Source organism: Scylla paramamosain, chromosome 41, assembly GCF_035594125.1.
Source record: "Scylla paramamosain isolate STU-SP2022 chromosome 41, ASM3559412v1, whole genome shotgun sequence".
Taxonomy (NCBI): domain Eukaryota; kingdom Metazoa; phylum Arthropoda; class Malacostraca; order Decapoda; family Portunidae; genus Scylla; species Scylla paramamosain.
In genome coordinates, this window is record NC_087191.1 from 11,086,093 (window position 1) to 11,101,966 (window position 15,874).

The following is a 15,874-nucleotide window of genomic DNA, read 5'->3' on the forward strand; positions in this document are numbered from 1 at the left end:
TATGCCTCGCGGGGGGATTTTAATCGATTTTATGAGTACACATTGATTTTTTATTGATTTTAAGGCTCGGGGAAAAATGTGCCGGATACTCGAATGCCAGATGAGAGGGATTTTACTGTAATTGCCAAAACAGGAATATAATCACAACAAAAAACATAAACAAACAAACAAACAAACAAATAAATAAATAAATAAAAAATCACCAATGAGAAAACAAATAAAAATAACTGAACCACCAAAAACAAACAAACAAAACAAAACAAAAAAACAAATAAATACATGAATAAATATCAAACAAAATAAAATAACAAAACCACCCTAAGTTACAGATCACGGACACACCCCAGCGTGCCATAGCTGATGTAGTAGGCGAGGATCCTGCCGTGTCTAAGGGCAGGCTCGGGAGGCGACCATGTGACCCTCAGGCTGGTGGAGGAGGCCGCCCGCACCTCCACTTCTGTAGGAGGCCCGCCAGGTGCCTCAGCCTCCGTGGTCACCTGCAGAGGCTGTTGGGGGAGGCGGGGTGGGTGAATGGAGGTGTCACTGTTGTATTCTTGACTTAAAAATAGGGGTATGAATGGGTGTTGATACCGGAGAGGCTGTGGGGAGGAAGGGATGGGTGGAGGTGGACGGAGGAATGGGGGAAGTGGAGATGGACGGAGGAATGGGGGCAGTGGAGGCGGAAGGAGAGAGGGAAGGAGCAATAATCAAGTGTTTTATCAAGTGCATTGTTTTATTTTCTTTGATTTATTGCAATTGGTGATTAAATCTTTTGTGTTATGTGTTCATATGCATGCTCAGTGGGTGACTGTGCCAGCAGTGTGTTTGTGTGTGTGTGTGTGTGTGGGAAGGAGGTGCACATTTGACTATTATTAGGGACTTGTGTGTATATTCTCTCTCTCTCTCACCTCGGAGGGCTTGGAGGGACCCATAGCATTGTGGGCGTGCAGGGTAAACAAGTACTGCGTGGCTGGGATGAGGCCCTCCACTGCCGCCTCTGTCTCCTCGCCCCTCACTGCCACCTCCTGCGTGCCCTCCGCTGCGGCCGGCTGCTGGGGCGGGTTCTGCTGGCCCTGTTGTGGTGGCTGCTGCTGCTGCTGACTCTGCTGCTGCCAGTCTGAGAGAAGAAACAAATAAGATGGATTAAACATACTACTATTAATGCAAGATGGGCTTGAATGTTGGCGTGACACGGTAACACTGGAGGTAACACTGCGGCAGGTAACAGCCACCTTCACGCCAATAACGAACAAACCAGTGGAATTATTTGAGCACTATATTCCTCAGTATGATCGAATACCCATCTTGGCAAAGTATACGCGATAAAAAGCTGAGTGAGTGGACTTCGGAGCAATGGCGGAGTCTTATCCCTGGCCTTCGCGCAGGGGGAAGAATACAAGCAAATATCTTAACATTTACCCGTCCCTGTATATTTCCCTATACCTTTTTCTTTGTGTGTGTGTGTGTGTGTGTGTGTGTGTGTGTGTGTGCGCACGTACCTCCCAGGCGTGTGAACTTGAGTGTGTATTTAGTGATGGGGGAGTTGCCGTCCTGGGGAGCCTCCCAAGCCAGCCTGACGGAACGAGAGGTCTTCTCTAGCACGTGCAAGGAGCGAGGCAGGTCTGGCGGTTCTGAGGGGGGAGGGAGAGGAGAGTCAGTGAGGGAGGGAGGAGAGGGGAGGAGAGGAAGGCTAGAAGTGACACGGAAGGAGAAAGGAAAAGGAGGTGAGAGCAAGAGTAATAGTGGGGAAGAAAGATTGTAAATTTGAGGGAGGGAAAAGCGAGGGAGAAGATGGAAGAGGATGAAAGAAAAAAAAAACGAAAATATAAAGAAAGTACGATAAAGTTGTGGGAGAGAGGGGAGAGGAAAGATAAGCTAACGAATGAAAGCTAAAAGGAAAGTGAAGTTAGGTTAGGCTGTGAGAAAGTAACACACAAGGACTGAACAAGATTAGTGATGTCTGAGAGGGCGAGAGAGTGAGAAAGGGTGGGAAAGAGGAGTAAGGAAAGCATAAGTGTGCAGGCGTGGATAACAAGAAAAGAGAGAAACGAATAAAAGAAACAAAGAAACAACTACCACCACTACTACCATTACCACCACCACACTCACCCTGGACCAGCAACGTGACGGTGTTGGAGGCGTGGCCGTGCTGGTTCTCTGCCGTGCACACGTAATGACCACCGTCCTCCCGCGTCACGCCCGTCACCACCAGCTCCAGCACCCGCTCGTGCTCGCCGCCCACGCCCACGCCCACACTGCTCTCCCGCACCTCATACCTGGGGAATAGTGATATGAAGACTACTACTACTATTACTACTACTTCATATGTTTCTTAAGAGCAATAACAATAATAACAACAAGAACAACAACGACGACGAAGACGAAGAATACAACATCAACAACTACAATAATAATAATAATAATAATAATGGCACGAAAAGGACTATAAATATATTAAAAAAAAAAGCACCATCTGAAAAACAACCAAAGAAAACGAAAAATTTCTAAGGCATACTCCAGCAAAATTCCCGACCTATAGGATTCCTTGGGTGTGATGCGCGTGCCATCCTTGAGCCAGGAGAGGGTCATGGGCTGGTCTCCCGTGATGGGGCACCGAAGGACAGCGTGTCCCCCTGTCCCTACACTGACGTTTGTGTTGCGTACTGTGAATCTAGGTGGCGCTGGTGGGTTGAGAGAGAGAGAGAGGGAGAGGAAGGAAAGGAATATATGTTAGTATTTGTTAGTATTTCAATAGTTTTAAGAGGTTTAGAGGTACTGGAAGTTATGATTTAAGAGAGAAAGATGTAATGTATTATTAATGAATCTAGGAAGCGCTAAAGAGGAAAAAAAAATAGGGAGAGGAAAGAAAGGGATGTATGTTAGCATTTCAATAGTTTTCAATTATATAGCGCTGCTGGGAGTTATAGCGGAGAAAAGTACATAAACAGACAGACAGACACACAAATAGGTAAATAAACAAGCAAATATAACCTAACCTATCATGTACTATTACTACACCCAGCCGCCAATGAAAGTGGCGCGCATTATAAACAAACCCGTATCTCATAGCGCGGGAAGAACTGTAGCTCATTTGAAAAGAATGTGGCTAATATCTAGAAGTGGCAACATAGGCCGGCTCTTTAAACATCTATCAACCGTCACACTTCAAAAAATTATCACTCAGTTGTCACTTGCTCACGTAAGGAAGTACACTCGCTTACCCCGCTCCCCCGCACAGTGTGTCAGTTTTCTTCGTTCTCTTTCATATTGGTGTGGAAACTTAAGTGTCAATGGCACGTAAACATCAAATATCCCCAGTCAATATAGCCCTTATTGACTCACTCCGGAAGGGTGGTTTTGGCTCTAAGCATATTTCAAAGGAGACAGGACTCCCACTAAGAACAGTACAACGCTGGTTGAAGCGATGCAGAGACAATACCGGAAAATTAGCACCAGTGAAGAAAACTGCCCCTGGACGCAGCCGTATTTTATCAAAGAGGACACTGACACTGATTAAGCGTCAGATAAGTGTCTCGCCATTCCTCACAGGAAGAGAAATTAAACAAAATTACCCTGATCTGCTGACACATGTCTCCATAAGGACAATACAGCGGCGGACACTGGAGGACCTCGACATGAAAAGTTACCGTGCTGCAAAGAAACCACTGCTTACACCCGCCCACAAAGCTAAAAGAGTCAGATTTGCTCAGGACCATAAAGACTGGCCATTAGAGAAGTGGAGAAGAGTAGTGTGGTCAGATGAGAGCATGTTCTATGTGACAGGAACACCACACAAAAGAGTACGCCGACCAAGAAACTCGGACACTGTAAACGCAGTTAAGCATCCCTCCTCTGTGATGGTGTGGGGGTGTTTCAGCTACTTTGGTGTTGGCAACTTAGTTATGCTTGACAAAGGAGTGTCAATGAACACAGAAACATATCTTGACCTGCTGCATGACAATCTTGAAGAGTGCTTCGACAAGTGTAACGGTGAAACCTTCATGCAGGACGGTGCGTCATGCCATACGGCCAACATTGTAAGGGAATGGTTTGGCATGTGTGAACTTAATTATTTTGAAAGTTGGCCAGCAAACAGTCCAGACCTAAACCCGATTGAAAATGTGTGGAGTATGATGAAAAAGAAGCTCCAGGATCTGGACACGAGCAGTGTAGCGAAGCTCAAGCAGGCGGTCGTGCAAGTGTGGGGAGAACTGTCACCTACATATCTGGAAAAACTAGCAGATTCTGTACCACGTCGGTTGGAATCTGTCATAAAGAGGAAGGGAAACAGCACAAAATATTAGGTAAGGTAAAGAAATTATATTTTTAATGATAGTAATAGATGATTAAGGCAAATTTAATGGTATGCATGGTACGAAAAAACACAAAAACAACACGCGCCACTAACACAAAAATAACACGCGCCGCTTTCATTGGCGGCCAGTGTATAACACTATTACTACCCAACTTACCATTGACAGTTAGTTTGACCACCTTGCTCTGCCCCGCCCCTATCCCATTCGTAGCCTCACACAGGTACCGCCCCTCCGCCTCCTTGGTCACGTGACTCAGCACCAGCGTCCCATTGGCCAGCTGCTGCACGCCACTTCCGCCAATCAGGTCCCGGTACCGCCCTGACACTGGCCCTGGGATGAAAGGGTTGTTTACTTGTGTGAGTGTGTCCATAGTTCCTCTCTCTCACTCTCTCTCTCTTGTTGAGATACCTTTTTTTTTTTTTTTAAGTTAACCTGGTCATAGTAATTCTTTTGCTTCCTTTTTTTTAATGTTCTGTTGCTGATAGTATTTTTTTTTTTTTCCGTCTCTCTCAAATTATTAATAGTGATTCTTTTCCGTTTTCTAGTGCTGGTGATTTCCAAGCGCAATAATTCTAAGAAAAAACGCACACCACATTTAACTTGATGAAAGGAAAATGGTCGGCTTCTCAGCGGTGTGGGTATATTAGCTCGTAAGAACACACGAACAAACAGGAGGATGCAGCACTCCAGCGGACCTACAAGTGGGACTGGGAAACAAATATACGTGAAAGCACCATCATCCTGTACATGAATTTATCTAATCTTAATGCTCCTTCTTCCTGTCACAATGTATCTTGGGAGTTTGACAGGTTTAGAAAAAGATCTTAATATTCTTACAAGTACAAGAAATTTATTTAATCTCTTACCATGTGCCTCCTTCCGCCACGCAACTCTGGGCGGTGGGAATCCTTCAGTCTTGCAGTGGATAACCGCATCGCCTCCTCTCTCCACACTCTGGTCCATGGGTTCAGACACCCAGCGCGGGGGAACTGAAGGGAGAAGAGCGCAGGTTAGGACAGTCGCCCCTCACCTCTCATTTTTCTACGGAGGTTGATAGAAAATGGGCCCCGCGTTGAACAATCGAGGTAGCGTGTCTTGGTCCTTATTGAGAGTGGTTGTAAAGGTGGAATTAAGTTGAGAAATATTTAGATGAGTCACTGTTGAAATGTTTCGTTTTCTATAATGACCGAATTTTTAAAGGTGGAAGATATGGATTTGTGTGAATATCTGGATTTTTCTTATTTTTTTCCACTTTAAGAATGAAAAAAATAATAATGTTTAATTTTCCATCATTCTTTTCTCAACGTAATGTTAAAAAAATATGAATTAGTGAAAATTTTTTTTTTTCTCACATTTTCACCTTAAGGAGCTGAAAAATGTAGAAAAATTAAAGAAAGTGCAAATTTATTTCCTCCCTTTTCATCTAGGAAGTTACTGAATGGTGAGCTTATTTACAAATGGTGCTTGATTTTGTTATTTATGATGCATCCAAGGCTGTGAGTGATGAGATGTGTGGTGAAGCTGTGGTGACACGGTGACAACAAACAGGAAAGCTACACACGCGCGTATTCCGGTGTTTGTGTGTGTGTGTGTGTGTGTGTGTGTGGTGTGTGATGATAAGGATGGTGATGAGGGTTATGATGTTTACACGGCTGATTATAATGATAGCACTGATGGCGGTGATGGTGTTAGTGATGAGAGCGAATGATGGTGACAGTGATAGTGGTAATGGTGGTGATAACATTGCTAGATATTAAGTGTTGATGGTGCTTATTGAAAGAGACGATGGTGATAATGACAGTGAGTGATGGTGATGGTGATAGTGAATGATAATGAGTGATGGTGACGGTAAGTGATGGTGAGTGAGTGATGGTGGCAGTGATGGTGCTGTGCCTGCTGAGCTGCGCGGTGCTGGTGCGGTGCGAGTCTACGGTGCTGCTGCTGACCTGACCCCGCATGACCTGACCTCGTACAGCACTCACCACTGACCTTACTTCATCCGCTGTGACCTTGCGGCATTACTCAACTATTTTTTTTTTTTTTTTTTGTCCTGATGAGTGCTGTGAGGGGTGACGCAGGGGTGCAGGGGAGGGTGGTGGGGTGACGGCGTGGGGTGACGGGTGAATCAAAGTGGCGTGAGGGGACCGCTGGACAGCTGGACACAAGCCGTGAGGGCCACAGCCACAGCAGCGACCAGTGTGTGAGCAGCACCACGCACCACAGCCCGCACCTCACCTGGCACAGTGGGGGGGGAGGGAGACTGAGGCTGTGGTGGGGGAGCGGGCTGTCGTGAGGGTGAGGTGCGGGCTCGGCTGCGTGAAATGCGGTGCGGTGCGGTGCGGTGCGGTGTGGCGGAGCAGCCGGTGCAGAGGACAAGCAACTACTGTGTACGGTGCAGTGCGGCGGCGCCTCTACCACTACTGCACCATGCTGGGCGGGGCGGGGCGGCCCGAGGCGGGGCTACATTACCGCTGACGGCGAGGGCGGCGGTGTGCGTGGCCATGCGGGCGGCGTTGGTGGCCTGGCAGGTATAGTTGCCGGCATGGGCGGCCTGCAGGCGTGGAATCACCAACCCACTCGAGTATTTATCCAACATCCGCACCTCCAGACCCAGCCTGGCCAGCGTGGGCGTGCCGTGGGCGTGGTGGGAGGACAGGGGCTGGCCGTCTTTGAGCCAGGTGATGGACACGGGCAAATCCACCTGCTCCAGCACGCAGCTCACCTGCACCCTGATGCCCTCCGCCGCGTTCTTCCTGAAGTCGAAGGGCGCTATCCTGGGAGGGACTGGAAGGGAGAGGCGGTTAGAGGGAGAGGGAGGGAGGGAACACTTTACCATTCACATAGATGGCCGCCGTCTGCTGGTCGGACGCGGCGCGGTTGCTGGCCCGGCACGTGTAGTTCCCGGCGTGGTGTGGGAGCACGTGGGCAATCCCCAGGTGGCTGTTGAAGTCCCCCCAGGTGTGCTGGCTGACCTGGGGGCGACCCTCCAGGCGCACCCCGTCCTTGTACCAGGTAATGGACAGCGGCAGGTCCCCCTCCGTGACCACGCAGGTGAGGGTGAGGCGGTTGCCCTCTGACAGGTGGTGGTCCTGACTGAAGGGGAGGATACGAGGCGGCACTGTGCCAGCCTCACGTCAGCGGTGCCACACACACACGCGTACACAAACATACGCACATATACAGACGTACATAAAGATTAGTATTCAGAAAAGCTTTGGTACCTCACCACTATTTTCAAGGCCACAGAGATGGTTAGCCGGGTTCTCAAGGGTGTTTGTCCTGCTAGTAATGTAAACATCTTGTTAATCTGTCACTAGAGCCGTAACAACACCTTTAAAAACCCGTGTCACTTCAACTAGAGCCTTTTGAATGTAGTGAAGGTGCGGCGCTGCAGTGTTTCATAATATTACACTTGACAGCAAGACGGTGAGAGACAAATAGGAAACAATGAAGAAAAAATACATATAACAGAGAGGAAAAAAATATGACAGAATAAACATGAAAGCACAAACAGATCGATGGACGGAGGAAAAAAAAAAACAGAGAGAATAAATAGATGATTGAAGAAGTGAGAGAAAAAAGACAATAAAAAATTCACACACACACACACACACACACACACACACACACACACACACACACACACACACACACACACACACACACACACACACATAATATACAGGAATACATTTGAAAGGCGAGAGAAGAGATGATTACAATAGAGAGAGAGAGAGAGAGAGAGAGAGAGAGAGAGAGAGAGAGAGAGAGAGAGAGAGAGAGAGAGAGAGAGAGAGAGAGAGAGAGAGAGAGAGAGCAAGGAGGCTTTCTGAAATGAGCTCTTTAGTTCGAGTTACGTGTGTGCCTTGAATACTCTCTCTCTCTCTCTCTCTCTCTCTCTCTCTCTCTCTCTCTCTCTCTCTCTCTCTCTCTCTCTCTCTCTCTCTCTCATCTTTAATCGAGTGAGATTTTTTTACTTTTTAAATTTTTTTCAAGTTCTCTTTTTCTTTTCTCTTAATTTTCTTCGTTTCCTTTCCAGTTCCTCCTTTTTATCATCATTTTCTCCTTGTCCGTATCTCTCTCTCTCTCTCTCTCTCTCTCTCTCTCTCTCTCTCTCTCTCTCTCTCTCTCTCTCTCTCTCTCTCTCTCTCTCTCTCTTTTATTCCTTCATTTTTCCGTCATATTTTTTTTTATTTTCTCTCTCCCCTTTCTGCATTCACTTCTCTTTTTACTTCTATACTTCACATCCATTACTCTCTCTCTCTCTCTCTCTCTCTCTCTCTCTCTCTCTCTCTCTCTCTCTCTCTGATTACTATTCTATATCTTTCTTTCCATCTATCATTTTCTACACCTTTTTTTTATATATTCTTTCCATCACTTTTCCTTCTTCTCTTCCCTCCCTCCCCTTTTCCTTTTTATGTCCTGTTCTTCTCTCCCTTCCCCATCTTTCTTTATTTCTCCATTCTCCTTCCCATTTTTCTTTTCTTCTTCCTTCGTTTCTTTCCCTCCCATTCGTTTCCATTCCTCACTTCATATTTTCTCTTATTGCTTCCACCATTTATTCGTCATCTCTCTCTCTCTCTCTCTCTCTCTCTCTCTCTCTCTCTCTCTCTCTCTCTCTCTCTCTCTTATCTTTCCTCATAGTCAGCGATTCCCTTTTTTTCTTTTTCACTTCTTCTTTTCTTTATTTCCTCTTTTATCGTTATCTATCACTAGTCCTTTTTACGTTTTTCGTCTCAACGCCTAACAAGTCTCTCTCTCTCTCTCTCTCTCTCTCTCTCTCTCTCTCTCTCTCTCTCTCTCCTCTCTCTCTCTCTCTCTCTCTCTCCCTCTCGCTTGTCAACACCTTCACCCAAATATGTTCCCTGCATCTCACTCTCCTCTTTCTCCCTTATTTATTCTCTTCTTTCTCGTTCTTCCCTCTTTCTTCCCTCCCATTTGCTATGCTTCTATCTTCACTCGTCTTTCCTCTCCCTCGTTTTATCTTCCTTTCTCTCCCATTTCGTCCCGTTTGTCTCTTCTTCTCCGTTTATCTTTCCTTCTCCTCCTCTATTTTTTTGTCTCTCTTTCTTCTCATCTATTTTTTCTCTTTTTCACTCCAACTTTTCCCTCTACGTCGCCTCCTTCCTATTATTCGTCATTCTCTTTCTCTTCCTTCTTTTCTTCTTACTGCATTCCTTCATTTCTTATATTTATTTCTTCCTTCTGTTCCATTTTTTTCTTTTTTTTCTTATTTTGTCATTGCTTCCTTCCCTTCTTCCTCTCTTTATCCTCCTTTCATCCGTTCCTCTCTCCACATTCCTCTCACAGCTTTAACCTCTCTCTCTCTCTCTCTCTCTCTCTCTCTCTCTCTCTCTCTCTCTCTCTGCTTTTTTCCTCACTACCCTATCATCTTTTTCGTCACAATACCGCCATTTTTTTTCTCCTCTCTCGTCACCCTCTCCATCAACACTCCGTCACACTTATGTCACTCTTGTCCCTTCGTCATCTCTCCTGTCAGAATCTTTACCCCGTCAGCGTCCCCGTCACCCTTTTCGTCATCATCCCCTTACCCCCCCTCCATCAACGCCTTCGTCAGCTTCCCCCGTCACCCTTTCGTCAGTATCACCACCCTTAGTCACTTCACAGTCACAGCCTATCGTCACCGCCTCCTTCATCGCCTTCGTCAGGATACGTACCAAGCACCTTCACCTGCACCGATTGGCTACTTCGCTCCCCGGTGTTGGTGGAGGCGGAGCAAGAGTAGCGGCCGTCATCACTTCCCTTCTGCACGTTCTTCACCACCAAGGACCCGTTAGCGTGAACCACCTGGCGGACACTAAGGGGCAGCTGCTTCCCTTCTGTGGGGGTGCAAGAGTGGGTGAGTAAGGGGTGAGTAGGGGCAGGGAGGTGAGTGGCTGGGTGGGTGAGTAGGTGAAGAAAACGGGAGGTTGAGAAATGACTAGAGGATTAATAAAGAGGAAAAGTTTGCAAGATTGACTGATTGACTGAATGAGTGACTGAATGAATGGCAGACTGACTGATTGAGTGAATTAGTGATTGATTGAACCGCTGAATGTTTAAGACTAATATACTGAATGAAGAGTGAAGGCTTGCAAGACTTGAATGAATAAATGAATGAGTGAATGGAAGGTTGTGTGAATGAGACTAAATGACACTAAATACGTTGATTTCAGTAATATTTCCAAAGTCTTTACACTGATATTACTATTGTTTTCTTAATAACAATTCGAGAACCAGCTTAATTAAGGAGACACTAAATAATACAGTGACGGAAATGGCAACAGCATTATGAGAGGACCAATCAGATGAGAGGGGCGGGAGGCAGTGGGCGTGTCCAGATTAATTTGGGATGGCTATAGGAAAAAAAAAAAATAAATGAATTAGTAAAATAAAATAAATCAATAAAAAATTTAAACTAATTAATAAACAACCTAAAATAAATCTCATCTTTGCCTGAGAATAAATGACAGAGAATCTCACACGTTTAATTAGATATCGTAATTGTAGTTAGGATCGTTAGCAATACTTTTTAATTGACAGACACCGCGACCAATAATGATCAGAGAGAGAGAGAGAGAGAGAGAGAGAGAGAGAGAGAGAGAGAGAGAGAGAGAGAGAGAGAGAGAGAGAGAGAGAGAGAGAGAGAGAGAGAGAGAGAGAGAGAGAGAGAGAGAGAGAGAGAGAGAGAGAGAGAGAGAAATAGCAGAGAACAAATTTGCAGGCCACACTTTAATACGTGACTTTTAATATTGGTAACCAAACGAATATAAGCTTTCATTACAACTATCTATTTTTGCATCTCTCTCTCTCTCTCTTTCTCTCTCTCTCTCTCTCTCGACACACACACATGCGCGGACAGATAGATAGATAGATAGATAGATAGAGAGAGAGAGAGAGAGAGAGAGAGAGAGAGAGAGAGAGAGAGAGAGAGAGAGAGAGAGAGAGAGAGAGAGAGAGAGAGAGAGAGAGAGAGAGAGAGAGAGAGAGAGAGAGAATTTATTGATCACACTCATTCACACAATCAATCACTTTCACAATACGCTAACTCAACTGACTGACTGAATGACTGACTGACTTAATTGACTGACCGACTGAATGACTGCCTTAATTGACTGACTAGCTAATTAAATCCTTCCCATACTTTTATTTTTTTTTTTACTTTGTCTTTTAATTTGTTCAACTAACTGACTAACCAACTAAATAGGAGATTCATCCACTCACTCACTCATCCACCTCACCTTCCTCCCTCATTCATCCACTTACTGACTGACTGACTGACCGACGGGCGAACTGAACAAATAACTCTTTCTCTTCCTTTTACTCCACTGACTGACTGACTGACTGACTGGCTGACTTACACACTCTACTGGCACCGTCACTAACTCACCCATTCACCCAATTATTGACAGACCTTACTGCCTCATACACTCACACATTCACTCATTATCTCATTGCCTCACTACCTCATCCCGCTGCCACACGCACCCACCCATTGCCTCACTCATTCACTAGCTTACTCCTTGCATCACTCACTGCCTCACCCCACTGACATGCACACTGACCTTACTCACCTGCTTTATCTCTCCCTACATCACACACTCTCTCCCTGCCTCACTCATTTCCTCCCTTACCTTTATACCAGGTGCGTGTGTGGATGGGGTAGCCGCCAACAGGACAGGTGAGGATCAGCTGTTCACCTGCCACAGCCGTCACGTCTCCCATGGGCCGCACCACTGGCACACCTGTTCACGGCACAGCACACCTGCTAATTAAGTGCCGTCTACCGTTTTTTTATAAACTCTTTGCTGTTGATTTGTAGAGTAGTGTAGGTAAGTGTTGCTACTGTATTTTGGTTCTTTTTGTACGTCTGTCTGTCTTTTGTTTTGGTGGGTGGAGTCTTTAAGTGTTCATTTGTTCTGGTTCTTTCTGTCTGTCTGTCTGTCTGTCTGTCTGTCTGTCTGTCTGTATCTCTTCTTTAATTCTGGTTCTGTCTGTCTGTCTGTCTGTTTTGTCTGTCTCTATCTGTCCTTCTCTTTTCTCTCGTTTTATTTATTTAATTTTGATTCTGTCTGTCTGTCTGTCTGTCTGTCTGTCTGTCTGTCTGTTTTTTTTTCCTATTGTTTTGTTTTGATGTATTTTTTCTGTGTTGTTCTTCCACATTTATTTTTTTGTGTTTTTATTCCTTACTCTCTCTCTCTCTCTCTCTCTCTCTCTCTCTCTCTCTCTCTCTCTCTCTCTCTCTCTCTCTCTCTCTCTCTCTCTCTCTCTCTCTCTCTCTCTGTAATTGCGTGTTTCTATCTCTTTAAATCTGTGCGGCTGTAATTCTCTCTCTCTCTCTCTCTCTCTCTCTCTCTCTCTCTCTCTCTCTCTCTCTCTCTCTCTCTCTCTCTCTCTCTCTCTCTCTCTCATACATATTTACCATTCATCTGTGAGCCTATGGACGTGCATTCAGTGGTGTATGTGCTCATGAATAACGTGTATAACTGCCACCAAAACATTTATTTCTATTCATCTATTTTCGTCCCCAAAAACAAAATAATTCCCTTTTTTTATTCATTCTATTTTTACTCATCTCTATATATTTTTTTTTTCTATTTCCACCAAAAGTTAATTAATGTATGACACTCAATTTCCTGAGAGAGAGAGAGAGAGAGAGAGAGAGAGAGAGAGAGAGAGAGAGAGAGAGAGAGAGAGAGAGAGAGAGAGAGAGAGAGAGAGAGAGAGAGAGAGATCTGGCGTGGAAAACTCAATTCTAGTCTGTGATTGGCTGCCTGTGGTCTTTAGGGAGGGAGAGGGGAAGGGGGAGATGGGAGAAAGAGAGGGAGAGGGAGAGGGAGAGGGAGAAAAGGGAGAGAAGAAAGAAAAAGCGAGTCTGAGCGTTCTTCATATTTTTTTCTCTCTTTTTTTTCTCTCTCTTTTTGTACTTTTACTTTTATATTTGTTTATCCTCAACGGTATTTTGTTTTCTTGTTGACTTTCCTTCGTCTCTCTCTCTCTCTCTCTCTCTCTCTCTCTCTCTCTCTCTCTCTCTCTCTCTCTCTCTCTCTCTCTCTGTGTTCTCGTTTTTGTATCTCTTGTTGTTTCATTTTTTCTTTCTCTTTTTTTTTGATGTTTTGTTTTTCTGTATTTTAAAATCTTTGCTTTTTTTTCCTCTGTGTTTTGACTACTTGCTCTCTCTCTCTCTCTCTCTCTCTCTCTCTCTCTCTCTCTCTCTCTCTCTCTCTCTCTCTCTCTCTCTCTCTCTCTCTCTCTCTCTACATTCATTTGTGCTTCTCATCATCCTTTCTCCTCCTCCCCTCTTCCCTTTTATCTCTTTCACCTCTCCCTCTCTTTATTTCCCCTCTCTTCCCTCCATCCTGTGACCTGTCCCTCTCTCGCTCTCTCCCTCCCTCCACTCTCCCTCCCATTCCCTCCCTCCTTAACTAGCTTAATCCTCCCTTACCCTAACCAGAAATCCTTCCCTCTCTTCTTTTATTCCTTTTACTCTCGCTTCTCTCTTCCTCCTCACTTTCTCTTATTCTTTACTCGCATTCCAAGTTTCTCTCACCTTTTTCTGTTTTTCTTCCTTTTCATCTTCTCTTTCGTGTTTTTCTTTTTTGTCACTTTATCTTTTTGCTACAATTTTTCTCCCATTTTCTTTGTTTCTTTCCTATCATCGTTCTTTTCTTCAATATAGTTTTTTTTTCCCTTATTTCCTGCCCCTTTGTTTCTTTAACCACTCCTTACCTATCGTTCTTTATTCCCTCGTTCCCCTTTCCTTCCTTCAATCTTCATCTTCTCATACTTTTTTTTTCCCCTTCCCGTCCCTTCTTCTCTTCCCTTTAAACACCTCAGCCCTATCACTTTGTTCTCTCGCCAGGAATATTTTCAAAGGCCACGCAAACGATGAGTCACAATTCCACGTCTGTTTTTCACGCTGATGATGCAAAACCCGTGGTAGCCTATCCTGGGATTATACACCCTTGAAAATCCTAATAACTTTCACTAGGGCCTGTTCAACTATCACTAGAATCACGAGAGCGCTTGTAAACCTCAATTACTTTCACTTCAGCCTGTTTAAGTATCATTCGAATCACACAGCACACTTGAAAACCACAGTAACTAGTATTAGGAACTCTTAAAATATCCCTATGATAATAAAAAGCCTATTGAAAATCCCATTAAGAACATAAGAACACAAGAACATAAGAAATAAGGGAAGCTGCAAGAAGCGACCAGGCTTACACGTGGCAGTCCCTGTATGAAACACACCTACCTATTTCCATCTGTTATCCCCATCCATAAACTTGTCCAATCTTCTCTTAAAGCTCTCTAGTGTCCTAGCACTAACTACATAACTACATTAACTTCATTAGAATCATTTAAACACTCCTGAAGATCCCCAATATTTCTCACACTCCGTCAGACTACTAATAGATTAATAAAAACACACTTGAAACCAAAAATAATATCCACTATAGCGTATTCGCCTACCAATACAACACATAATGTCCACTACAGCCTGTTCATCTATCACTGGAACCTTGAAAACACCATAGAAACTCTCAATAACTTCCCCTAAACCCTTTTAAACCACTACTACTACCACACAAACGCCCTTGACAAAAACCCCAATAATCTCCACTTAATCCACTTCATCTATTGCTAAAACCACGCATTACTAAACCCCCAATAACTCTTCCTTTAGCGTCTCTGAAAAGTAGCCCCGATAAAACGTCGAAATGTACAATAATGACCCAAGTCTTACCGTAAACATTGAGACGTGCTGCGTGGAAGACGGTCCCCAGTGCATTTTTGGCCCCACAGCGGTACAGTCCCCCGTCCAGCGCTGAGACAGAGCTGATGTTGACGTGGGAGATAACGTCCCCGTCCACACTTACGTACTGTCCCAAGACCAGCCTGACGGAGACAACGCAGAAGGGAATTAGACAGGCGGGAAGTGAAAGAAAGGGCGTTTGGGTGAAGAAGATAAGTTTAAAGGGAGAATTAGACAGGGAGTGAAAAAAAAGGGGGGAAAAGTAAGTTTAAGTGGAAGAATTAGACAGGGAGTGAAAAAGTGACAGTGAAAGAGTGAATTAGACAGAAAAGAAAGGGAAAATATAAAAAAAAGTGAATAAAAAAGTTAATGAAAAAAATGAGTTTAAACAAGATGAAATAAGAAAGTAACTGAGAGAGAGAGAGAGAGAGAGAGAGAGAGAGAGAGAGAGAGAGAGAGAGAGAGAGAGAGAGAGAGAGAGAGAGAGAGAGAGAGAGAGAGTAATGAGAAAAGCGAGTAATAGTCTCATCCATACTCATGAAGCTCCAAAACTAACCTCATAAGAGAAAGAAAGTGAGAAAATGAGAGAGAGAGAGAGAGAGAGAGAGAGAGAGAGAGAGAGAGAGAGAGAGAGAGAGAGAGAGAGAGAGAGAGAGAGAGAGAGAGAGAGAGAGAGAGAGAGAGAGAGCATGAAAAGTGAGAGGCGCGAAATTCAGAGACCTGTGAGAGAGAGAGAAAAAAAAGAAAATGAGAAAGAAAGTGTGAAAGTGAGAGAAAGATTTATGGACTTAAGCTTGTG

General features: G+C 44.6%; 1 protein-coding gene across 1 annotated transcript in view; it reads right to left on the reverse strand.

The window, feature by feature from the left end:
- LOC135092969 (cell adhesion molecule Dscam1-like) overlaps window positions 1-15,874 on the reverse strand; it is a 153,045-nt gene that overhangs the window by 15,145 nt on the left and 122,026 nt on the right. Inside the window, exons 11-22 of the mRNA XM_063991793.1 lie at window positions 15,067-15,218; window positions 11,951-12,061; window positions 9,995-10,156; window positions 7,150-7,434; window positions 6,786-7,100; window positions 5,183-5,305; window positions 4,473-4,646; window positions 2,534-2,681; window positions 2,110-2,276; window positions 1,500-1,631; window positions 909-1,117; window positions 343-506 (exon numbers count right to left, since the gene is read on the reverse strand). Coding sequence (XP_063847863.1) covers window positions 343-506; window positions 909-1,117; window positions 1,500-1,631; window positions 2,110-2,276; window positions 2,534-2,681; window positions 4,473-4,646; window positions 5,183-5,305; window positions 6,786-7,100; window positions 7,150-7,434; window positions 9,995-10,156; window positions 11,951-12,061; window positions 15,067-15,218 — 2,142 coding nt within the window. The remainder of the gene's footprint in view (window positions 1-342; window positions 507-908; window positions 1,118-1,499; window positions 1,632-2,109; window positions 2,277-2,533; window positions 2,682-4,472; window positions 4,647-5,182; window positions 5,306-6,785; window positions 7,101-7,149; window positions 7,435-9,994; window positions 10,157-11,950; window positions 12,062-15,066; window positions 15,219-15,874) is intronic.